The 27,309-nt window shown below is 46.8% G+C and overlaps 1 protein-coding gene across 6 annotated transcripts in view; it reads right to left on the minus strand.

Moving 5' to 3' along the window:
* Positions 1–27,309, minus strand: part of LOC109876600 (phosphorylase b kinase regulatory subunit alpha, liver isoform-like) — a 50,389-nt gene that overhangs the window by 5,203 nt on the left and 17,877 nt on the right. For 3 of the 6 annotated variants that reach the window (XM_031816067.1, XM_031816065.1, XM_031816066.1), the window contains 16 exons: positions 26,351–26,473; positions 25,990–26,085; positions 25,671–25,778; positions 25,073–25,151; positions 22,956–23,090; positions 22,761–22,870; positions 21,249–21,393; positions 20,639–20,717; positions 20,329–20,468; positions 19,729–19,899; positions 4,914–6,016; positions 4,384–4,522; positions 3,728–4,041; positions 3,427–3,556; positions 2,891–2,992; positions 818–936 (listed from right to left, as the gene is read on the minus strand). In XM_031816067.1, coding sequence (XP_031671927.1) covers positions 818–936; positions 2,891–2,992; positions 3,427–3,556; positions 3,728–4,041; positions 4,384–4,522; positions 4,914–6,016; positions 19,729–19,899; positions 20,329–20,468; positions 20,639–20,717; positions 21,249–21,393; positions 22,761–22,870; positions 22,956–23,090; positions 25,073–25,151; positions 25,671–25,778; positions 25,990–26,085; positions 26,351–26,473 — 3,093 coding nt within the window. The remainder of the gene's footprint in view (positions 1–817; positions 937–2,890; positions 2,993–3,426; positions 3,557–3,727; positions 4,042–4,383; positions 4,523–4,913; positions 6,017–19,728; positions 19,900–20,328; positions 20,469–20,638; positions 20,718–21,248; positions 21,394–22,760; positions 22,871–22,955; positions 23,091–25,072; positions 25,152–25,670; positions 25,779–25,989; positions 26,086–26,350; positions 26,474–27,309) is intronic. The other 3 variants (XM_031816070.1, XM_031816069.1, XM_031816068.1) reach the window with 2 other exon arrangements.

A 27,309-nucleotide genomic window follows, 5' to 3' on the forward strand; every position in this document is an offset into this window, starting at 1 on the left:
ATATTATAGAGCATTAGGTCTATACTGACCTTTAGATTATATTATAGAGTATTAGGTCTATACTAACCTGTAGATTATATTATAGAGTATTAGGTCTATACTGACCTGTAGATTATATTATAGAGTATTAGGTCTATACTAACCTGTAGATTATATTATAGAGCATTAGGTCTATACTGACCTTTAGATTATATTATAGAGTATTAGGTCTATACTGACCTTTAGATTATATTATAGAGTATTAGGTCTATACTAACCTGTAGATTATACTATAGGTCAAAGGAAATCAGGGGTCTCCAACCTTTTCTAGCATGTGAGCTACTTTTAAATTATGAAACAATTCACAAGATACACGTACATTTATTCCTAGCTTTCAAATAGGCAGTCTTTGTATGTTCCCAAATTCTGTTTTCTTGGGGGAATGTCATTCTGTCTCCTCAGAAGACAGTTATTATGATCCCTAACTGGCTACAAAAGCCCACACCACACAGACACAAAAGGGGCAATATTGTTGGAAATGAATTGTCAGATATTGTGTTCCGTTTGGCTTTCAGCCAGTTGTGGCTCATCAGGGGTGATTGAATGTCAACCTGGATTTGATTGGATAGTAGCCGGGAGCTTGACTTGTCTAATACTAGTGAGATTTGTTTATGACAGTTTGCGGTAGAACACCTGAAAAATAAATGCTTTTTCAGAATTGTTTGGCGAGCTACTCATGGGTAGACTGGGAGTTACTGGTAGCTTGTGATGGACCTGTTGGAGACCCCTGATGTAGATACTCTCCATGACATGCAATAGTCAGCTGACGTGATCATACCTGTTTGATCTCACGCTTCAGCTTGCGGATGCCGGTGCGCTCCGTCTTAGTGGCCCCAGTGTGACCCAGCTCATGGATGGAGACAGCCGGGCTGGTGGCCGAGGACTGCATAGGACGCACTGACACAGGAGAAAGGGAGACAGACACAACAATTCATTTGATTCAATAGAATAATACTACACCTGCAAAGATACCAGTACACCTGCAAAGATACCAGTACACCTGCAAAGATACCAGTACACCTGCAAAGATACCAGTACACCTGCAAAGATACCAGTACACCTGCAAAGAAACCAGTACACCTGCAAAGATTTGAGAAGAATCAGGAAATGTATTAATACTGTAGAAACTACTAATGCTGGCTATGTAGTGGTCGGGGCTAGGGGTCTATGTAGGGGTCTATGTAGGGGTCGGGGCTAGGGGGCTATGTAGGGGTCTATGTAGGGGTCAGGGATAGGGGGCTATGTAGGGGTCGGGGCTAGGGGGCTATGTAGGGGTCTATGTAGGGGTCGGGGCTAGGGGGCTATGTAGGGGTCTATGTAGGGCTCGGGGGCTATGTAGGGGTCTATGTAGGGGTCGGGGCTAGGGGGCTATGTAGGGGTCTATGTAGGTCTCGGGGCTAGGGCGCTATGTAGGGGGCTATGTAGGGGTCTATGTAGGGGTCTATGTAGGGTTCTATGTAGGGGTCTATGTAGGGTCCTATGTAGGGTTTGGGGGCTATGTAGGGGTCTATGTAGGGGTCTATGTAGTGGTCTATGTAGGGGTCTATGTAGGGGTCTATGTAAGGGTCTATGTAGGGGTCGGGCTAGGGGTCTATGTAGGGGTCCGGGCTAGGGGTCTATGTAGGGGTCTATGTAGGGGTCTATGTAGGGGTCGGGCTAGGGGTCTATGTAGAGGTCTATGTTAGGGGTCTATGTAGGGGTCAGGGCTAGGGCGCTATGTAGGGGGCTATGTAGGGGTCTATGTTAGGGGTCTATGTAGGAGTCGGGGCTAGGGGGCTATGTAGGGGTCTATGTAGGGGTCGGGGTTAGGGGTCTATGTAGTTGTCGGGGCTAGGGGTCTATGTAGGGGTCTATGTAGTGGTCGGGGCTAGGGACATTGTAGGGGTCTATGTAGGGGTCGGGGTTAGGGGTCGGGGTTAGGGGTCTATGTAGGGGTCGGGGCTAGGGGTCTATGTAGGGGTCGGGCTAGAGGTCTATGTAGGGGTCGGGGCTAGGTGTCTATGTAGGGGTCTATGTAGGGGTCTATGTAGGGGTCGGGGCTAGGAGTCGATGTAGGGGTCGGGGCTAGGGGTCTATGTAGGGGTCGGGGCTAGGGGTCTATGTAGGGGTCGGGGCTAGGGGTCTACGTAGGGGTCTATGTAGGGGTAGGGGCTAGGGGTCTATGTAGGGGTCTATGTAGGGGTCGGGCTAGGGGTCTATGTAGGGGTCGGGGATAGGGGTCTATGTAGGGGTCGGGGCTAGGGGTCTATGTAGGGGTCGGGGCTAGGGGGCTATGTAGGGGTCTATGTAGGGGTCGGGCTAGGGGTCTATGTAGGGGTCGGGGCTAGGGGTCTATGTAGGGGTCGGGACTAGGGGGCTATGTAGGGGTCTATGTAGGGGTCGGGGCTAGGAGGCTATGTAGGGGTCTATGTAGGGGTCGGGGCTAGAAGTCTATGTAGGGGTCTATGTAGGGGTCGGGGCTAGGGGTCTATGTAGGGGTCTATGTAGGGGTCTATGCAAGGGTCTATGTAGGGGTCGGGGCTAGGGGGCTATGTAGGGGTCTATGTAGGGGTCGGGGCTAGGGGTCTATGTAGGGGATGGGGCAAGGGGGCTATGTAGGGGTCTATGTAGGGGTCGGGGCTAGGGGTCTATGTAGGGGACGGGGCTAGGGGTCTATGTAGGGGTCGGGGCTAGGGGTCTATGTAGGGGTCGGGGCTAGGGGTCTATGTAGGGGTCGGGGCTAGGGTCTATGTAGGGGTCGGGGCTAGGGGTCTATGTAGGGGTCAGGGCTAGGGGTCTATGTAGGGGTTAGGGATAGGGGTCTATGTAGTGGTCGGGGGTCGGGGTTGATTTGGGATTGGGAAAGACTCACTGCTCCTCTCCACCCCAAACTCCTTCCCACTGAGGATGTGGTGTAGCAGGTTCTTCATGTCTGATGGACTCAAGTTCATCAGGCTCTCAGAGGCCTCCTCCCCTGCAGAGGACAGAGAGAGAGACGCCTGTAACGCTGAGTAGAGAGACTCTGTAAAAACTCCCCAGGCACTTCCACATTAAAGGCCATTCAGCTCAACATCCAGATACAGTAGTGTCACTACTAACCAGGTCTACCTGAAAGAACTACCAGAGCACTATTCAGATGGTGAGTCTACTGAGGCCTTTGGAACACAGCCGATTATTCTACCATTCTAAGAATGGTACTGAACCCTACCTGAGCAGTGTAGACTGAACCCTACCTGAGCAGTGTTGACTGAACCCTACCTGAGCAGTGTAGACTGAACCCTACCTGAGCAGTGTTGACTGAACACTACCTGAGCAGTATAGACTGAACCCTACCTGAGCAGTGTAGACTGAACCCTACCTGAGTAGTGTAGACTGAACCCTACCTGAGCAGTGTAGACTGAACCCTACCTGAGCAGTGAAGACTGCGGGCCAGCTCTGTAGCCATCACCTGCATGATGAGTCCGATTCGGAGACGCAGCATGTCCCCAAACAGAGCCGGCTGGGAGCGGACGTACATGGCCAGGTACACCATGATCTCCTGCATTATCACAATACAGCAGTCGTTACTTTCCCTTCATCGCAGAGACTTGTTACAAAACTGACCAAAGTTTGCTTTACCATGTTGAGCTAGACTCGCGTCGGGGAGAGAATTTGGACGGAAATGGCATCTGGAAGCATCTTATATAATCCCAGTTATAATGTGTTGTACCTGAGTGAGCACAGCGATGCTGATGTCCTGCCCACTGGCCTCATAGATCAGAGAGTTGAGTTCTTCTGGAGGAAGAGGCGCTGAGATGACTTTCTCCCTGGGCTCCGGTGGTAACCCCACTGTCAGCTGCTTGTGGTGGGAGATGAGATCTGTACAGGCCTCAGCCAGCACCTCCACTCTCTTCCTCAGGATACCAGAGATGTATCTGATCAGACCCCACTCCTTGTTGGCCCCGGCCTGGGCATACAGCTCCTCCAGGAGACACCTCACACTGACCCCGCCCTGACCCCCCACGTCCACCAGCCAATCAGCACCTTTCAGGTTAGAGGGAATTACATTTCATTCAGTTCAATTCAATCTGAGGAGTCAATTCAGTGTCATTTAAACCTAAACATGTAGAGAATTCAATTAAATTTGATTCAATTCAAAGATTCAATTCAACCCGACACCATCTAATCCAGGGGTGGGAAAAATACGGCCCATTTGATCCGACCCGCAGGAGGTTGGAGTAAAACAAAAAAATGTGGAAAAATATTATTTTGTGTCTAAAAATGTTAAAAACTCCAGGCCACATTGAACACCTACAACTAAATAGAGAGTGTGTAGAAATGATAATGGACGTTTACAGTTTGCCCACCCCTGATCTAAACCAGTACCTTTCATCACACAGAGGATATATAGTATGTCTGCCTGGTCCTGCAGTGTGGGACACTCCTTCAACTGTCTCACCAGAGACCCAAAGTCTGTGTTACCCTGGGAGTCTCTCGGCAGGTGGAGGTCTGCAATACTGGGGGCCTGAGAGTAAACATACACAGACACACACAAATACACACATGTGCGCATGCACACACACACACACACACACACACACACACACACACACACACACACACACACACACACACACACACACACACACACACACACACACACACACACACACACACACACATTAGAGGATCCAAACACACAGATGCACCAGAGAAACAGTACTGGAGTCTGTTGTTGTCGTAGACGAACTGACCTTGGGCTGTTGTTGATGTGGTGTGTGGTGGGTTGTTGTCGTAGATGAACTGACCTTGGGCTGTTGTTGATGTGGTGTGTGGTGGGTTGTTGGCGTAGATGAACTGTCCTTGGGCTGTTGTTGATGTGGTGTGTGGTGGGTTGTTGTCGTAGACGAACTGACCTTGGGCTGTTGTTGATGTGGTGTGTGGTGGGTTGTTGTCGTAGCCGAACTGACCTTGGGCTGTTGTTGATGTGGTGTGTGGTGGGTTGTTGTCGTAGACAAACTGACCTTGGGCTGTTGTTGATGTGGTGTGTGGTGGGTTGTTGGCGTAGATGAACTGACCTTGGGCTGTTGTTGATGTGGTGTGTGGTGGGTTGTTGTCGTAGACGAACTGACCTTGGGCTGTTGTTGATGTGGCGTGTGGTGGGTTGTTGGCGTAGATGAACTGACCTTGGGCTGTTGTTGATGTGGCGTGTGGTGGGTTGTTGTCGTAGACGAACTGACCTTGGGCTGTTGTTGATGTGGTGTGTGGTGGGTTGTTGGCGTAGATGAACTGACCTTGGGCTGTTGTTGATGTGGCGTGTGGTGGGTTGTTGTCGTAGACGAACTGACCTTGGGCTGTTGTTGATGTGGTGTGTGGTGGGTTGTTGTCGTAGACAAACTGACCTTGGGCTGTTGTTGATGTGGTGTGTGGTGGGTTGTTGGCGTAGATGAACTGACCTTGGGCTGTTGTTGATGTGGTGTGTGGTGGGTTGTTGTCGTAGACGAACTGACCTTGGGCTGTTGTTGATGTGGCGTGTGGTGGGTTGTTGGCGTAGATGAACTGACCTTGGGCTGTTGTTGATGTGGCGTGTGGTGGGTTGTTGTCGTAGACGAACTGACCTTGGGCTGTTGTTGATGTGGTGTGTGGTGGGTTGTTGGCGTAGATGAACTGACCTTGGGCTGTTGTTGATGTGGCGTGTGGTGGGTTGTTGTCGTAGACGAACTGACCTTGGGCTGTTGTTGATGTGGTGTGTGGTGGGTTGTTGTCGTAGACGAACTGACCTTGGGCTGTTGTTGATGTGGCGTGTGGTGGGTTGTTGTCGTAGATGAACTGACCTTGGGCTGTTGTTGATGTGGCGTGTGGTGGGTTGTTGTCGTAGATGAACTGACCTTGGGCTGTTGTTGATGTGGCGTGTGGTGGTGGTGTGGATGGAGCGGTGTGAGCTGGGACACGTGCAGTAGGTTGAGGGATTTACGGTGCTTGTTCATGATGGGAGTCATGGGAAGATACATGGAGGCCTCTGGAAGAAACAACACTCACCATACAGTATCTGTATTTATTATGGATCCCCATGACTTCCTGCCAAGGCAGCAGCTACTCTTTCTGGGGTTTATTATGGATCCCCATGACTTCCTGCCAAGGCAGCAGCTACTCTTTCTGGGGTTTATTATGTATCCCCATGACTTCCTGCCAAGGCAGCAGCTACTGTTTCTGGGGTTTATTATGGATCCCCATGACTTCCTGCCAAGGCAGCAGCTACTGTTTCTGGGGTTTATTATGGATCCCCATGACTTCCTGCCAAGGCAGCAGCTACTCTTTCTGGGGTTTATTATGGATCCCCATGACTTCCTGCCAAGGCAGCAGCTACTCTTTCTGGGGTTTATTATGGATCCCCATGACTTCCTGCCAAGGCAGCAGCTACTCTTTCTGGGGTTTATTATGGATCCCCATGACTTCCTGCCAAGGCAGCAGCTACTGTTTCTGGGGTTTATTATGGATCCCCATGACTTCCTGCCAAGGCAGCAGCTACTGTTTCTGGGGTTTATTATGGATCCCCATGACTTCCTGCCAAGGCAGCAGCTACTCTTTCTGGGGTTTATTATGGATCCCCATTACTTCCTGCCAAGGCAGCAGCTACTCTTTCTGGGGTTTATTATGGATCCCCATTACTTCCTGCCAAGGCAGCAGCTACTCTTTCTGGGGTTTATTATGGATCCCCATGACTTCCTGCCAAGGCAGCAGCTACTCTTTCTGGGGTCCAGCTAAATTAAGGTAGTTAAAACATTACAATACAAACAGATTTCACAACAGATTTTATAACAGATTTCACAACATATTAAGTGTGTGTCCTCAGGCCCCTACTCTACTCCCACATATCTACTACCACATATCTACAGAGTACCATACAGTAGAGGCCTACAGAGTCCCAACCATACAGTAGAAACCTACAGAGTCCCAACCATACAGTAGAAACCTACAGAGTCCCAACCATACAGTAGAAACCTACAGAGTCCCAACCATACAGTAGAAACCTACAGAGTCCCAACCATACAGTAGAAACCTACAGAGTCCCACCCATACAGTAGAAACCTACAGAGTCCCAACCATACAGTAGAAACCTACAGAGTCCCAACCATACAGTAGAAACCTACAGAGTCCCAACCATACAGTAGAAACCTACAGAGTCCCACCCATACAGTAGAAACCTACAGAGTCCCAACCATACAGTAGAAACCTACAGAGTCCAACCCATACAGTAGAAACCTACAGAGTCCCAACCATACAGTAGAAACCTACAGAGTCCCAACCATACAGTAGGAACCTACAGAGTCCCAACCATACAGTAGAAACCTACAGAGTCCCAACCATACAGTAGAAACCTACAGAGTCCCAACCATACAGTAGAAACCTACAGAGTCCCAACCATACAGTAGAAACCTACAGAGTCCCACCCATACAGTAGAAACCTACAGAGTCCCAACCATACAGTAGAAACCTACAGAGTCCCAACCATACAGTAGAAACCTACAGAGTCCCAACCATACAGTAGAAACCTACAGAGTCCCACCCATACAGTAGAAACCTACAGAGTCCCAACCATACAGTAGAAACCTACAGAGTCCCACCCATACAGTAGAAACCTACAGAGTCCCAACCATACAGTAGAAACCTACAGAGTCCCAACCATACAGTAGAAACCTACAGAGTCCCAACCATACAGTAGAAACCTACAGAGTCCCAACCATACAGTAGAAACCTACAGAGTCCCAACCATACAGTAGAAACCTACAGAGTCCCAACCATACAGTAGAAACCTACAGAGTCCCACCCATACAGTAGAAACCTACAGAGTCCCAACCATACAGTAGAAACCTACAGAGTCCCAACCATACAGTAGAAACCTACAGAGTCCCAACCATACAGTAGAAACCTACAGAGTCCCACCCATACAGTAGAAACCTACAGAGTCCCAACCATACAGTAGAAACCTACAGAGTCCCACCCATACAGTAGAAACCTACAGAGTCCCAACCATACAGTAGAAACCTACAGAGTCCCAACCATACAGTAGAAACCTACAGAGTCCCAACCATACAGTAGAAACCTACAGAGTCCCACCCATACAGTAGAAACCTACAGAGTCCCAACCATACAGTAGAAACCTACAGAGTCCCAACCATACAGTAGAAACCTACAGAGTGTAGAAACCTACAGAGTCCCAACCATACAGTAGAAACCTACAGAGTCCCACCCATACAGTAGAAACCAACAGAGTCCCACCCATACAGTAGAAACCAACAGACTCCCAACCATACAGTAGAAACCTACAGAGTGTAGAAACCTACAGAGTCCCAACCATACAGTAGAAACCTACAGAGTCCCAACCATACAGTATAAACCAACAGAGTCCCAACCATACAGTAGAAACCTACAGAGTCCCAACCATACAGTAGAAACCTACAGAGTCCCAACCATACAGTAGAAACCTACAGAGTCCCACCCATACAGTAGAAACCTACAGAGTCCCAACCATACAGTAGAAACCTACAGAGTCCCAAGCATACAGTAGAAACCTACAGAGTCCAAACCATACAGTAGAAACCTACAGAGTGTAGAAACCTACAGAGTCCCAACCATACAGTAGAAACCTACAGAGTCCCAACCATACAGTAGAAACCAACAGAGTCCCACCCATACAGTAGAAACCAACAGACTCCGAACCATACAGTAGAAACCTACAGAGTCCCACCCATACAGTAGAAACCAACAGATTCCCAACCATACTGTAGAAACCTACAGAGTCCCAACCATACAGTAGAAACCTACAGAGTGTAGAAACCTACAGAGTCCCAACCATACAGTAGAAACCAACAGAGTCCCACCCATACAGTAGAAACCAACAGAGTCCCACCCATACAGTAGAAACCAACAGAGTCCCAACCATACAGTAGAAACCAACAGAGTCCCAACCATACAGTAGAAACCTACAGAGTCCCAACCATACAGTAGAAACCTACAGAGTCCCAACCATACAGTAGAAACCTACAGAGTCCCACCCATACAGTAGAAACCTACAGAGTCCCAACCATACAGTAGAAACCTACAGAGTCCCAAGCATACAGTAGAAACCTACAGAGTCCCAACCATACAGTAGAAACCTACAGAGTGTAGAAACCTACAGAGTCCCAACCATACAGTAGAAACCTACAGAGTCCCAACCATACAGTAGAAACCAACAGAGTCCCACCCATACAGTAGAAACCAACAGATTCCGAACCATACAGTAGAAACCTACAGAGTCCCACCCATACAGTAGAAACCAACAGATTCCCAACCATACTGTAGAAACCTACAGAGTCCCAACCATACAGTAGAAACCTACAGAGTCCCACCCATACAGTAGAAACCTACAGAGTCCCAACCATACAGTAGAAACCTACAGAGTCCCAAGCATACAGTAGAAACCTACAGAGTCCCAACCATACAGTAGAAACCTACAGAGTGTAGAAACCTACAGAGTCCCAACCATACAGTAGAAACCTACAGAGTCCCAACCATACAGTAGAAACCAACAGAGTCCCACCCATACAGTAGAAACCAACAGATTCCGAACCATACAGTAGAAACCTACAGAGTCCCACCCATACAGTAGAAACCAACAGATTCCCAACCATACTGTAGAAACCTACAGAGTCCCAACCATACAGTAGAAACCTACAGAGTGTAGAAACCTACAGAGTCCCAACCATACAGTAGAAACCAACAGAGTCCCACCCATACAGTAGAAACCAACAGAGTCCCACCCATACAGTAGAAACCAACAGAGTCCCAACCATACAGTAGAAACCTACAGAGTCCCAACCATACAGTAGAAACCTACAGAGTCCCACCCATACAGTAGAAACCTACAGAGTCCCAACCATACAGTAGAAACCTACAGAGTCCCAACCATACAGTAGAAACCTACAGAGTGTAGAAACCTACAGAGTCCCAACCATACAGTAGAAACCTACAGAGTCCCACCCATACAGTAGAAACCAACAGAGTCCCACCCATACAGTAGAAACCAACAGACTCCCAACCATACAGTAGAAACCTACAGAGTGTAGAAACCTACAGAGTCCCAACCATACAGTAGAAACCTACAGAGTCCCAACCATACAGTATAAACCAACAGAGTCCCAACCATACAGTAGAAACCTACAGAGTCCCAACCATACAGTAGAAACCTACAGAGTCCCAACCATACAGTAGAAACCTACAGAGTCCCACCCATACAGTAGAAACCTACAGAGTCCCAACCATACAGTAGAAACCTACAGAGTCCCAAGCATACAGTAGAAACCTACAGAGTCCAAACCATACAGTAGAAACCTACAGAGTGTAGAAACCTACAGAGTCCCAACCATACAGTAGAAACCTACAGAGTCCCAACCATACAGTAGAAACCAACAGAGTCCCACCCATACAGTAGAAACCAACAGACTCCGAACCATACAGTAGAAACCTACAGAGTCCCACCCATACAGTAGAAACCAACAGATTCCCAACCATACTGTAGAAACCTACAGAGTCCCAACCATACAGTAGAAACCTACAGAGTGTAGAAACCTACAGAGTCCCAACCATACAGTAGAAACCAACAGAGTCCCACCCATACAGTAGAAACCAACAGAGTCCCACCCATACAGTAGAAACCAACAGAGTCCCAACCATACAGTAGAAACCAACAGAGTCCCAACCATACAGTAGAAACCTACAGAGTCCCAACCATACAGTAGAAACCTACAGAGTCCCAACCATACAGTAGAAACCTACAGAGTCCCACCCATACAGTAGAAACCTACAGAGTCCCAACCATACAGTAGAAACCTACAGAGTCCCAAGCATACAGTAGAAACCTACAGAGTCCCAACCATACAGTAGAAACCTACAGAGTGTAGAAACCTACAGAGTCCCAACCATACAGTAGAAACCTACAGAGTCCCAACCATACAGTAGAAACCAACAGAGTCCCACCCATACAGTAGAAACCAACAGATTCCGAACCATACAGTAGAAACCTACAGAGTCCCACCCATACAGTAGAAACCAACAGATTCCCAACCATACTGTAGAAACCTACAGAGTCCCAACCATACAGTAGAAACCTACAGAGTCCCACCCATACAGTAGAAACCTACAGAGTCCCAACCATACAGTAGAAACCTACAGAGTCCCAAGCATACAGTAGAAACCTACAGAGTCCCAACCATACAGTAGAAACCTACAGAGTGTAGAAACCTACAGAGTCCCAACCATACAGTAGAAACCTACAGAGTCCCAACCATACAGTAGAAACCAACAGAGTCCCACCCATACAGTAGAAACCAACAGATTCCGAACCATACAGTAGAAACCTACAGAGTCCCACCCATACAGTAGAAACCAACAGATTCCCAACCATACTGTAGAAACCTACAGAGTCCCAACCATACAGTAGAAACCTACAGAGTGTAGAAACCTACAGAGTCCCAACCATACAGTAGAAACCAACAGAGTCCCACCCATACAGTAGAAACCAACAGAGTCCCACCCATACAGTAGAAACCAACAGAGTCCCAACCATACAGTAGAAACCTACAGAGTCCCAACCATACAGTAGAAACCAACAGAGTCCCACCCATACAGTAGAAACCAACAGAGTCCCACCCATACAGTAGAAACCAACAGAGTCCCAACCATACAGTAGAAACCTACAGAGTCCCAACCATACAGTAGAAACCAACAGAGTCCCACCCATACAGTAGAAACCAACAGAGTCCCAACCATACAGTAGAAACCTACAGAGTCCCAACCATACAGTAGAAACCAACAGAGTCCCACCCATACAGTAGAAACCAACAGACTCCGAACCATACAGTAGAAACCTACAGAGTCCCACCCATACAGTAGAAACCAACAGATTCCCAACCATACTGTAGAAACCTACAGAGTCCCAACCATACAGTAGAAACCTACAGAGTCCCACCCATACAGTAGAAACCAACAGACTCCGAACCATACAGTAGAAACCTACAGAGTCCCAACCATACAGTAGAAACCTACAGAGTCCCAACCATACAGTAGAAACCTACAGAGTCCCAACCATACAGTAGAAACCAATAGAGTCCCACCCATACAGTAGAAACCAACAGACTCCGAACCATACAGTAGAAACCTACAGAGTCCCACCCATACAGTAGAAACCAACAGATTCCCAACCATACTGTAGAAACCTACAGAGTCCCAACCATACAGTAGAAACCTACAGAGTGTAGAAACCTACAGAGTCCCAACCATACAGTAGAAACCAACAGAGTCCCACCCATACAGTAGAAACCAACAGAGTCCCACCCATACAGTAGAAACCAACAGAGTCCCAACCATACAGTAGAAACCTACAGAGTCCCAACCATACAGTAGAAACCAACAGAGTCCCACCCATACAGTAGAAACCAACAGACTCCGAACCATACAGTAGAAACCTACAGAGTCCCACCCATACAGTAGAAACCAACAGATTCCCAACCATACTGTAGAAACCTACAGAGTGCCAACCATACAGTAGAAACCTACAGAGTGTAGAAACCTACAGAGTCCCAACCATACAGTAGAAACCAACAGAGTCCCACCCATACAGTAGAAACCAACAGAGTCCCACCCATACAGTAGAAACCAACAGAGTCCCAACCATACAGTAGAAACCTACAGAGTGTAGAAACCTACAGAGTCCCAACCATACAGTAGAAACCTACAGAGTCCCAACCATACAGTAGAAACCAACAGAGTCCCAACCATACAGTAGAAACCTACAGAGTGTAGTAACCTACAGAGTCCCAACCATACAGTAGAAACCTACAGAGTGTAGTAACCTACAGAGTCCCAACCATACAGTAGAAACCTACAGAGTGTAGAAACCTACAGAGTGTAGTAACCTACAGAGTCCCAACCATACAGTAGAAACCTACAGAGTGTAGAAACCTACAGAGTGTAGAAACCTACAGAGTCCCAACCATACAGTAGAAACCTACAGAGTGTAGTAACCTACAGAGTCCCAACCATACAGTAGAAACCTACAGAGTCCCAACCATACAGTAGAAACCTACAGAGTCCCAACCATACAGTAGAAACCTACAGAGTGTAGTAACCTACAGAGTCCCAACCATACAGTAGAAACCTACAGAGTGTAGAAACCTACAGAGTGTAGTAACCTACAGAGTCCCAACCATACAGTAGAAACCTACAGAGTGTAGAAACCTACAGAGTCCCAACCATACAGTAGAAACCTACAGAGTGTAGAAACCTACAGAGTCCCAACCATACAGTAGAAACCAACAGAGTCCCACCCATACAGTAGAAACCAACAGAGTCCCACCCATACAGTAGAAACCAACAGAGTCCCAACCATACAGTAGAAACCTACAGAGTCCCAACCATACAGTAGAAACCAACAGAGTCCCACCCATACAGTAGAAACCAACAGAGTCCCAACCATACAGTAGAAACCTACAGAGTCCCAACCATACAGTAGAAACCAACAGAGTCCCACCCATACAGTAGAAACCAACAGACTCCGAACCATACAGTAGAAACCTACAGAGTCCCACCCATACAGTAGAAACCAACAGATTCCCAACCATACTGTAGAAACCTACAGAGTCCCAACCATACAGTAGAAACCTACAGAGTCCCACCCATACAGTAGAAACCAACAGACTCCGAACCATACAGTAGAAACCTACAGAGTCCCAACCATACAGTAGAAACCTACAGAGTCCCAACCATACAGTAGAAACCTACAGAGTCCCAACCATACAGTAGAAACCAATAGAGTCCCACCCATACAGTAGAAACCAACAGACTCCGAACCATACAGTAGAAACCTACAGAGTCCCACCCATACAGTAGAAACCAACAGATTCCCAACCATACTGTAGAAACCTACAGAGTCCCAACCATACAGTAGAAACCTACAGAGTGTAGAAACCTACAGAGTCCCAACCATACAGTAGAAACCAACAGAGTCCCACCCATACAGTAGAAACCAACAGAGTCCCACCCATACAGTAGAAACCAACAGAGTCCCAACCATACAGTAGAAACCTACAGAGTCCCAACCATACAGTAGAAACCAACAGAGTCCCACCCATACAGTAGAAACCAACAGACTCCGAACCATACAGTAGAAACCTACAGAGTCCCACCCATACAGTAGAAACCAACAGATTCCCAACCATACTGTAGAAACCTACAGAGTGCCAACCATACAGTAGAAACCTACAGAGTGTAGAAACCTACAGAGTCCCAACCATACAGTAGAAACCAACAGAGTCCCACCCATACAGTAGAAACCAACAGAGTCCCACCCATACAGTAGAAACCAACAGAGTCCCAACCATACAGTAGAAACCTACAGAGTGTAGAAACCTACAGAGTCCCAACCATACAGTAGAAACCTACAGAGTCCCAACCATACAGTAGAAACCAACAGAGTCCCAACCATACAGTAGAAACCTACAGAGTGTAGTAACCTACAGAGTCCCAACCATACAGTAGAAACCTACAGAGTGTAGTAACCTACAGAGTCCCAACCATACAGTAGAAACCTACAGAGTGTAGAAACCTACAGAGTGTAGTAACCTACAGAGTCCCAACCATACAGTAGAAACCTACAGAGTGTAGAAACCTACAGAGTGTAGAAACCTACAGAGTCCCAACCATACAGTAGAAACCTACAGAGTGTAGTAACCTACAGAGTGCCAACCATACAGTAGAAACCTACAGAGTGTAGAAACCTACAGAGTCCCAACCATACAGTAGAAACCAACAGAGTCCCACCCATACAGTAGAAACCAACAGAGTCCCACCCATACAGTAGAAACCAACAGAGTCCCAACCATACAGTAGAAACCTACAGAGTGTAGAAACCTACAGAGTCCCAACCATACAGTAGAAACCTACAGAGTCCCAACCATACAGTAGAAACCAACAGAGTCCCAACCATACAGTAGAAACCTACAGAGTGTAGTAACCTACAGAGTCCCAACCATACAGTAGAAACCTACAGAGTGTAGTAACCTACAGAGTCCCAACCATACAGTAGAAACCTACAGAGTGTAGAAAACCTACAGAGTGTAGTAACCTACAGAGTCCCAACCATACAGTAGAAACCTACAGAGTGTAGAAACCTACAGAGTGTAGAAACCTACAGAGTCCCAACCATACAGTAGAAACCTACAGAGTGTAGTAACCTACAGAGTCCCAACCATACAGTAGAAACCTACAGAGTGTAGTAACCTACAGAGTCCCAACCATACAGTAGAAACCTACAGAGTCCCAACCATACAGTAGAAACCTACAGAGTCCCAACCATACAGTAGAAACCTACAGAGTGTAGTAACCTACAGAGTCCCAACCATACAGTAGAAACCTACAGAGTGTAGAAACCTACAGAGTGTAGTAACCTACAGAGTCCCAACCATACAGTAGAAACCTACAGAGTGTAGAAACCTACAGAGTCCCAACCATACAGTAGAAACCTACAGAGTGTAGAAACCTACAGAGTCCCAACCATACAGTAGAAACCAACAGAGTCCCACCCATACAGTAGAAACCAACAGAGTCCCACCCATACAGTAGAAACCAACAGAGTCCCAACCATACAGTAGAAACCTACAGAGTCCCAACCATACAGTAGAAACCAACAGAGTCCCACCCATACAGTAGAAACCAACAGAGTCCCACCCATACAGTAGAAACCAACAGAGTCCCAACCATACAGTAGAAACCTACAGAGTCCCAACCATACAGTAGAAACCAACAGAGTCCCACCCATACAGTAGAAACCAACAGAGTCCCAACCATACAGTAGAAACCTACAGAGTCCCAACCATACAGTAGAAACCAACAGAGTCCCACCCATACAGTAGAAACCAACAGACTCCGAACCATACAGTAGAAACCTACAGAGTCCCACCCATACAGTAGAAACCAACAGATTCCCAACCATACTGTAGAAACCTACAGAGTCCCAACCATACAGTAGAAACCTACAGAGTCCCACCCATACAGTAGAAACCAACAGACTCCGAACCATACAGTAGAAACCTACAGAGTCCCAACCATACAGTAGAAACCTACAGAGTCCCAACCATACAGTAGAAACCTACAGAGTCCCAACCATACAGTAGAAACCAATAGAGTCCCACCCATACAGTAGAAACCAACAGACTCCGAACCATACAGTAGAAACCTACAGAGTCCCACCCATACAGTAGAAACCAACAGATTCCCAACCATACTGTAGAAACCTACAGAGTCCCAACCATACAGTAGAAACCTACAGAGTGTAGAAACCTACAGAGTCCCAACCATACAGTAGAAACCAACAGAGTCCCACCCATACAGTAGAAACCAACAGAGTCCCACCCATACAGTAGAAACCAACAGAGTCCCAACCATACAGTAGAAACCTACAGAGTCCCAACCATACAGTAGAAACCAACAGAGTCCCACCCATACAGTAGAAACCAACAGACTCCGAACCATACAGTAGAAACCTACAGAGTCCCACCCATACAGTAGAAACCAACAGATTCCCAACCATACTGTAGAAACCTACAGAGTGCCAACCATACAGTAGAAACCTACAGAGTGTAGAAACCTACAGAGTCCCAACCATACAGTAGAAACCAACAGAGTCCCACCCATACAGTAGAAACCAACAGAGTCCCACCCATACAGTAGAAACCAACAGAGTCCCAACCATACAGTAGAAACCTACAGAGTGTAGAAACCTACAGAGTCCCAACCATACAGTAGAAACCTACAGAGTCCCAACCATACAGTAGAAACCAACAGAGTCCCAACCATACAGTAGAAACCTACAGAGTGTAGTAACCTACAGAGTCCCAACCATACAGTAGAAACCTACAGAGTGTAGTAACCTACAGAGTCCCAACCATACAGTAGAAACCTACAGAGTGTAGAAACCTACAGAGTGTAGTAACCTACAGAGTCCCAACCATACAGTAGAAACCTACAGAGTGTAGAAACCTACAGAGTGTAGAAACCTACAGAGTCCCAACCATACAGTAGAAACCTACAGAGTGTAGTAACCTACAGAGTCCCAACCATACAGTAGAAACCTACAGAGTGTAGTAACCTACAGAGTCCCAACCATACAGTAGAAACCTACAGAGTCCCAACCATACAGTAGAAACCTACAGAGTCCCAACCATACAGTAGAAACCTACAGAGTGTAGTAACCTACAGAGTCCCAACCATACAGTAGAAACCTACAGAGTGTAGAAACCTACAGAGTGTAGTAACCTACAGAGTCCCAACCATACAGTAGAAACCTACAGAGTGTAGAAACCTACAGAGTGTAGAAACCTACAGAGTCCCAACCATACAGTAGAAACCTACAGAGTGTAGAAACCTACAGAGTCCCAACCATACAGTAGAAACCTACAGAGTCCCAACCATACAGTAGAAACCAACAGAGTCCCACCCATACAGTAGAAACCAACAGATTCCGAACCATACAGTAGAAACCTACAGAGTCCCACCCATACAGTAGAAACCAACAGATTCCCAACCATACTGTAGAAACCTACAGAGTCCCAACCATACAGTAGAAACCTACAGAGTGTAGAAACCTACAGAGTCCCAACCATACAGTAGAAACCAACAGAGTCCCACCCATACAGTAGAAACCAACAGAGTCCCACCCATACAGTAGAAACCAACAGAGTCCCAACCATACAGTAGAAACCTACAGAGTCCCAACCATACAGTAGAAACCAACAGAGTCCCACCCATACAGTAGAAACCAACAGAGTCCCACCCATACAGTAGAAACCAACAGAGTCCCAACCATACAGTAGAAACCTACAGAGTCCCAACCATACAGTAGAAACCAACAGAGTCCCACCCATACAGTAGAAACCAACAGAGTCCCAACCATACAGTAGAAACCTACAGAGTCCCAACCATACAGTAGAAACCAACAGAGTCCCACCCATACAGTAGAAACCAACAGACTCCGAACCATACAGTAGAAACCTACAGAGTCCCACCCATACAGTAGAAACCAACAGATTCCCAACCATACTGTAGAAACCTACAGAGTCCCAACCATACAGTAGAAACCTACAGAGTCCCACCCATACAGTAGAAACCAACAGACTCCGAACCATACAGTAGAAACCTACAGAGTCCCAACCATACAGTAGAAACCTACAGAGTCCCAACCATACAGTAGAAACCTACAGAGTCCCAACCATACAGTAGAAACCAATAGAGTCCCACCCATACAGTAGAAACCAACAGACTCCGAACCATACAGTAGAAACCTACAGAGTCCCACCCATACAGTAGAAACCAACAGATTCCCAACCATACTGTAGAAACCTACAGAGTCCCAACCATACAGTAGAAACCTACAGAGTGTAGAAACCTACAGAGTCCCAACCATACAGTAGAAACCAACAGAGTCCCACCCATACAGTAGAAACCAACAGAGTCCCACCCATACAGTAGAAACCAACAGAGTCCCAACCATACAGTAGAAACCTACAGAGTCCCAACCATACAGTAGAAACCAACAGAGTCCCACCCATACAGTAGAAACCAACAGACTCCGAACCATACAGTAGAAACCTACAGAGTCCCACCCATACAGTAGAAACCAACAGATTCCCAACCATACTGTAGAAACCTACAGAGTGCCAACCATACAGTAGAAACTTACAGAGTGTAGAAACCTACAGAGTCCCAACCATACAGTAGAAACCAACAGAGTCCCACCCATACAGTAGAAACCAACAGAGTCCCACCCATACAGTAGAAACCAACAGAGTCCCAACCATACAGTAGAAACCTACAGAGTGTAGAAACCTACAGAGTCCCAACCATACAGTAGAAACCTACAGAGTCCCAACCATACAGTAGAAACCAACAGAGTCCCAACCATACAGTAGAAACCTACAGAGTGTAGTAACCTACAGAGTCCCAACCATACAGTAGAAACCTACAGAGTGTAGTAACCTACAGAGTCCCAACCATACAGTAGAAACCTACAGAGTGTAGAAACCTACAGAGTGTAGTAACCTACAGAGTCCCAACCATACAGTAGAAACCTACAGAGTGTAGAAACCTACAGAGTGTAGAAACCTACAGAGTCCCAACCATACAGTAGAAACCTACAGAGTGTAGTAACCTACAGAGTCCCAACCATACAGTAGAAACCTACAGAGTGTAGTAACCTACAGAGTCCCAACCATACAGTAGAAACCTACAGAGTCCCAACCATACAGTAGAAACCTACAGAGTCCCAACCATACAGTAGAAACCTACAGAGTGTAGTAACCTACAGAGTCCCAACCATACAGTAGAAACCTACAGAGTGTAGAAACCTACAGAGTGTAGTAACCTACAGAGTCCCAACCATACAGTAGAAACCTACAGAGTGTAGAAACCTACAGAGTGTAGAAACCTACAGAGTCCCAACCATACAGTAGAAACCTACAGAGTGTAGTAACCTACAGAGTCCCAACCATACAGTAGAAACCTACAGAGTGTAGTAACCTACAGAGTCCCATACATACAGTAGTAACCTACAGAGTGTAGTAACCTACAGAGTCCCATACATAACCCTAAACCTAACACTTGGTGAATAAACAAACAGTAAATGTGATGATAACTTACTGGGCATGTTGAGGCCTTGGACCTGGGCCATGAAGGAGAGGATGTCTCTGGTGGTGTGTTCAGCACTAAACACGTGGTGCTGCCCCCTCTGGATGGGAGGGAGATGACACTTGGTGGCTGTGCTCTGCATCAGCTGGCTGAGGTAGTGGTCAAACATGTCCTTGGAGCTGCCTGGAGGGGGGGCGGGAGTTAAATGTAGACTCAGCAATATGATATTACATACCGCAAGCACAAACACACAAACACACAAACAAACACGCAAACACACACACACACCAATGACCTATACAGACATAAACACACACACACACACACACACACACACACACACACACACACCAATGACCTATACAGACATAAACACACACACACACCAATGACCTATACAGACATAAACACAAACACAAATACAAACACACACCAATGACCTATACAGACATAAACACACACACAAACACACACCAATGACCTATACAGACATAAACACACACACAAACACACACCAATGACCTATACAGACATAAACACAAACACAAATACAAACACACACCAATGACCTATACAGACGTAAACACACACAGCACACCACGGCTGACGTACCTGAGGGGACATAACTTTCTTCTTCGTCTTCCTCATCTTCTTCATTCTCCAGCAGGTCGTCATCGGTGTCTCCGTCGAGGAAGCTGAGCTCTGTGTGGAACGAGGTAGTCTGGAAGCTGGAGATGTTTGCCATCTGAACCCTGCAAAAAAACACACAAGATGGAATGGAACCATATAGGACATCACTGGAACTGTCACAACCAGGTGATGTAGTGACATAAATAGTGGAGCCTAGCATTTCCTTCTGTAAATATCCAGAGATCTCTCTTAAGATGAGTGACCTTAGAAATGGAAGAAGAGTCAGTCTGACCTTGCCCCTCCAAAGTATCCATCGTGCAGCTTCCTCAGAGTGGACAGAATACACGGGTCGATGCTCTCACCATCATCCACTGGAAACAACAAGGGAAACATGATCAATGAACCAACCAATCAATAAACCTTGTTTGTCCCATACAGAATGTAGTTTCCCAGCAAGAGTCAGTTTCCTGGACACAGATTAATCCTTGAATTCCCATTTAAATAAATGTTTAGTCCAGAAGTCACACAAACAACACAGAATGATTACCCAGCATGCTGTGTGTGATGGGGAATGGGAGGGGTATTTACCCAGCATTCTGTGTGTGATGGGGAAGGTGTAGTTATTTACTCTGCATGCTGTGTGTGATGGGGAAGGGGAGGGTATTTAGCCAGCATGCTGTGTGTGATGGGGAAGGAGTAGTTATTTACCCAGCATGCTGTGTGTGACGGGGAAGGTGAGGGTATTTACCCAGCATGCTGTGTGTGATGGGGAAGGGGAAGGTATTTACCCAGCATGCTGTGTGTGATGGGGAAGGTATTTACCCAGCATGCTGTGTGTGACGGGGAAGGTGAGGGTATTTACTCTGCATGCTGTGTGTGACGGGGAAGGTGAGGGTATTTACCCAGCATGCTGTGTGTGATGGGGAAGGTCAGGGTAGGGCGTCCGGTCATCCTCCAGGAGGAGGAGAGATAGGACAGCTCCGTCCTTAGCATCTCCACTATCATCTGGTTGTCCAGAGCCAGGTAGAAGTGATGCTGGTCCAGGAACTAAAGGAGAGGAGAGACAGTGAGATGGTTGTCCAGAGCCAGGTAGAAGTGATGCTGGTCCAGGAACTAAAGGAGAGGAGAGACAGTGAGATGGTTGTCCAGAGTCAGGTAGAAGTGATGCTGGTCCAGGAACTAAAGGAGAGAGATGGCCAACACTACTGCTCCAGCCCAAACACACCTGATTCAGTCCTACACAAACACACTTGATTCAGTCCTACATAAATACACCTGATTCAGTCCTACACAAACACACCTGATTCAGCCCTACACAAACACACCTGAATCAGCCCTACACAAACACACCTGATTCAGCCCTACACAAACATGCCTGATTCAGCCCTACACAAACACACTTGATTCAGCCCTACACAAACACACTTGATTCAGTCCTACACAAACACACTTGATTCAGCCCTACACAAACATGCCTGATTCAGCCCTACACAAACACACTTGATTCAGCCCTACACAAACACACCTGATTCAGCCCTACACAAACACACCTGATTCAGCCCTACACAAACATGCCTGATTCAGCCCTACACAAACACACTTGATTCAGCCCTACACAAACATGCCTGATTCAGCCCTACACAAACACACCTGATTCAGCCCTACACAAACACACCTGATTCAGCCCTACACAAACATGCCTGATTCAGCCCTACACAAACACACCTGATTCAGCTAATCAAGGTCTTGATGAGCAGATAATTAGTAGAATCAGGGGCCGTATCCAAATATATATACACTGAGGTCACCCGACCTCAACCCAATAGAGATGGATTGGGATGAGTTGGACCGCATAATGAAGGGAAAGCAGCCAACAAGTGCTCAGCATATGTGGGAACTCCTTCAAGAATGTTGGAAAAGCATTCCAGGTGAAGCTGGTTGAGAGAATGCCAAGACTGTTCAAAGCTGTCATTATGGCAAAGGGTGGCTACTTTGAAGAATTTCAAATATAAAATATATTTAGATTTGTTTAACACTTTTTTGGTTACTACATGATTCCACATTTTATAGTTTTGATGTCTTCACTATTATTCTACAATGTAGAAAATAGTACAAATAAAGACAAACCCTTGAATGAGTAGGTGTGTCCATACTTTTGATTGTTGTGATTACCAGCTGAGATAGATCAACTTTCATGACTTGATTTTACTCCTGGCTCAGAGTTTGTCTGGGCAGTAGCTTAACATCATCCTAAAACCTACTTTGAGCTGGGAGTATTTTTTTTAAAGTCTTAAAACATGTTTTAACCAGATTCCTGCTTTGTGGATACAGCCCTAGGTGTGCTAGATTAGGATTTAACAAACAAGAGCATTTAGGGAGATAGGACCTCTACTGTCTTAAGGTAATAATGTCACCTGAGGGGTGAATGTGTAGGTACGGTTCCGGATCTCGTAGAATTTCGAGGTTCCCAGAACTCCAATGTGCCTGTATGGCCTCCCGCTCAGATTCAACTTCTTGCAGTTTCCTGTGAAACAAGTCATTAGCTATGTAGTTCTTATGAAGGCTTTATGAATGCTCAACGAATCCTTTCTAAGTAGTTGTAACTGTACCCAGTTTGACGTAGACATGGCTGAGGATGCGAGCAGGCATGACCCTGATGGGCTGGACCTCAGCGATGGTCTGGACCTCTATTTCATCGTTCTTCAGCAGCTCCTGGATCTCCTTCGACTCCGCTAACACACACACTGCCAATGTGTACACACACACACACACACACACACACACACACACACACACACAGAGAAACAAATTAAGGTATGTACACAGGAACAAATGGTTTGTACACGCGCATACATGAAGGCACACACACACACACACACTCAAAAGGGAAAGGAAACTCTCAGATATGCAGCCCTGACCACAACTACCTGTAGGTCTGAGCCCTGACCACAACTACCTGTAGGTCTGAGCCCTGACAACAACTACCTGTAGGTCTGAGCCCTGACAACAACTACCTGTAGGTCTGAGCCCTGACAACAACTACCTGTAGGTCTGAGCCCTGACCACAACTACCTGTAGGTCTGAGCCCTGACCACAACTACCTGTAGGTCTGAGCCCTGACCACAACTACCTGTAGGTCTGAGCCCTGACAACAACTACCTGTAGGTCTGAGCCCTGACCACAACTACCTGTAGGTCTGAGCCCTGACCACAACTACCTGTAGGTCTGAGCCCTGACCACAACTACCTGTAGGTCTGAGCCCTGACCACAACTACCTGTAGGTCTGAGCCCTGACCACAACTACCTGTAGGTCTGAGCCCTGACCACAACTACCTGTAGGTCTGAGCCCTGACCACAACTACCTGTAGGTCTGAGCCCTGACCACAACTACCTGTAGGTCTGAGCCCTGACCACAACTACCTGTAGGTCTGAGCCCTGACCACAACTACCTGTAGGTCTGAGCCCTGACCACAACTACCTGTAGGTCTGAGCCCTGACCACAACTACCTGTAGGTCTGAGCCCTGACCACAACTACCTGTAGGTCTGAGCCCTGACCACAACTACCTGTAGGTCTGAGCCCTGACCACAACTACCTGTAGGTCTGAGCCCTGACCACAACTACCTGTAGGTCTGAGCCCTGACCACAACTACCTGTAGGTCTGAGCCCTGACCACAACTACCTGTAGGTCTGAGCCCTGACCACAACTACCTGTAGGTCTGAGCCCTGACCACAACTACCTGTAGGTCTGAGCCCTGACCACAACTACCTGTAGGTCTGAGCCCTGACCACAACTACCTGTAGGTCTGAGCCCTGACCACAACTACCTGTAGGTCTGAGCCCTGACCACAACTACCTGTAGGTCTGAGCCCTGACCACAACTACCTGTAGGTCTGAGCCCTGACCACAACTACCTGTAGGTCTGAGCCCTGACCACAAGTACCTGTAGGTCTGAGCCCTGACCACAACTACCTGTAGGTCTGAGCCCTGACCACAACTACCTGTAGGTCTGAGCCCTGACCACAACTACCTGTAGGTCTGAGCCCTGACCACAACTACCTGTAGGTCTGAGCCCTGACCACAAACTACCTGTAGGTCTGAGCCCTGACCACAACTACCTGTAGGTCTGAGCCCTGACCACAACTACCTGTAGGTCTGAGCCCAGACCACAACTACCTGTAGGTCTGAGCCCTGACCACAACTACCTGTAGGTCTGAGCCCTGACCACAACTACCTGTAGGTCTGAGCCCTGACCACAACTACCTGTAGGTCTGAGCCCTGACCACAACTACCTGTAGGTCTGAGCCCTGACCACAACTACCTGTAGGTCTGAGCCCTGACCACAACTACCTGTAGGTCTGAGCCCAGACCACAACTACCTGTAGGTCTGAGCCCTGACCACAACTACCTGTAGGTCTGAGCCCTGACCACAACTACCTGTAGGTCTGAGCCCTGACCACAACTACCTGTAGGTCTGAGCCCTGACCACAACTACCTGTAGGTCTGAGCCCTGACCACAACTACCTGTAGGTCTGAGCCCTGACCACAACTACCTGTAGGTCTGAGCCCTGACCACAACTACCTGTAGGTCTGAGCCCTGACCACAGAGCAAACGATCTTAAACAAAACGAGTGAATTAAATAACAAGTCTAGAACTGTATATCTCCAGTTAAAGGATGTCACATGTCTTCCAGCCTGCATGAGAGGACATTAGACATGCTGCAAACCTTGTACAACTACGTCCGGCTTGAAATTGGTGGAGAATCGCCTGTTGAGAGGGTCGATCTCTCCAGGGGCGAGGAATCCCTTGGAGGAACAGACGGAGAGAGAGAGAGAGAGAGCGAGAGAAAACTAAAGCACCAACCAACACCTCACTGTGATGAGACAGAGGCAGAATCACTCTATTAGCCCACCTATAATTTAGCCCAAACAACTACCTCTTTCCCTACTATATTTTATTTATTTATTTATTTTGCTCCTTTGCACCCCATTATTTTTATTTCTACTTTGCACATTCTTTCATTGCAAAACTACCATTCCAGTGTTTTACTTGCTATATTGTATTTACTTTGCCACCATGGCCTTTACCTCCCTTCTCACCTCATTTGTTCACATTGTATATCGACTTGTTTATACTGTATTATTGACTGTATGTTTGTTTTACTCCATGTGTAACTCTGTGTCGTTGTATGTGTCGAACTGCTTTGCTTTATCTTGGCCAGGTCGCAATTGTAAATGAGAACTTGTTCTCAACTTGCCTATCTGGTTAAATAAAGTAGAAAAAAATAAAATAAATATTATAAGACGACCGCAGAAGGTTTTTACCTCAGCCAGCAGAGAACTAACAATGTAGAGGGACTGTCCCCACATGTGAGGTAACTGACCCATAGCCACTCTGTCCACGGAGTGAGGGTTCCCGTACTCTTCCTCCATCTGGGGGAAACACCACACAGTTACGGTCTTCCTCACTTAGTTAGTTGTAGGGGACGTTGTTACTTATCAGGATTCAGAAAGGTAGTGTAACCTGTTACTTCTCCGCAGCTCATATCGGCACAAGGAGTAAAGCCGACGTGCCCTAAAGAAAGACGGATTTCCAATTTACACACGGACGATAAAGTTGTATTCAAAAGGGTCATGGCGATACCTTTTCAGGTGGGACAGCGTAGAGCTCAGGCATCAGGCGGATCCCGGGCTTCCCTCTGATCAGGACTTCTTCCAGAGCATCTCTGTACTCCTGCACCTGGAGACAGGAAGCAGGAAAGGACATGTTCATCATACAGTCACATGACCTGGGGTGGTCTAGCGGTCTGACATATAGCTCGGTGACGTCACCCGCTCTCAGACCTACAGGTAGTTGTTTTCCTTGCTCTGAAACGGACACAGCTTTTGTGGAGTGACCGGTAACGATGCTTCGTGGGTGACAGGTGTGGATGTATTCAGAGGGTCTCAGGGTGGAACCTAGGTCGGGACGAGGAGAGGGACGGAACCAACACGGCCACACACACCTGTACTAGGTCTCCGCTGAAGATGCCGTCCAGAATGAGGTAGGTCCAGAACACTGGCCATTCACATTCTATATTCTCAAACAGTTTGAGTTCAGCCGGGTCGTAGTGGAGACGGGACGGGTCCTGAGAAAGACATACATATTACACCCAATGTCTCATCTAAAAGAACACGGCTAATCTTTAAACGAGAGTTCAAGGAAAACCCCACTACAAGATTATCTTTTGGTATTTTTCCCATTAGTCCACTGTTAATACAGTCCCATGATGTTTTGCATGTCAGCAGTCAAGTTTATGTGATGCAAAACGCATCATCTTTATGTGATGCAAAACGCATCATCTTTATGTGATGCAAAACGCATCATCTTTATGTGATGCAAAACGCATCATCTTTATGTGATGCAAAACGCATCATCTTTATGTGATGCAAAACGCATCATCTTTATGTGATGCAAAATGCATCATGATGCTGTGGCAAGTGACACTTTGTGGACGAATGACAAAAATACCAACAGATTTTAAGTATATTTTTCCTTTAAGTTCTACTGTTTAATCTGTAACCACGTTTACATCATGACAGTTGTAATGGAAACAGGATGTTTCGCTGTCATTTGATAAATGCCAACAGGTCATTTGTTTGTTCAACATGGCGGGACCTTTTTGTGTGAGTAAAATGTACCATGCAGGAAATGGAAGGTGGAAATGCCTTAATGTACATATATTGACATAATAACCATCATATCGAAGAGAACTTGGTGTCAGGCGATGACATGTTGTGTGGTCCTCCCACTACGACTTGGGAAAGCATGCAGTTTATTAGGCTACAGATGAAATAAGTTACGATGAACTTCACAGGGTGGTGAAAGTGCAAGGAGATGAACTTCACAGGGTGGTGAAAGTGCAAGGAGATGAACTTCACAGGGTGGTGAAAGTGCAAGGAGATGAACTTCACAGGGTGGTGA

The sequence above is a fragment of the Oncorhynchus kisutch genome, unplaced genomic scaffold (assembly GCF_002021735.2).
Source record: "Oncorhynchus kisutch isolate 150728-3 unplaced genomic scaffold, Okis_V2 scaffold740, whole genome shotgun sequence".
In the NCBI taxonomy this organism is placed as follows: Eukaryota; Metazoa; Chordata; class Actinopteri; order Salmoniformes; family Salmonidae; genus Oncorhynchus; species Oncorhynchus kisutch.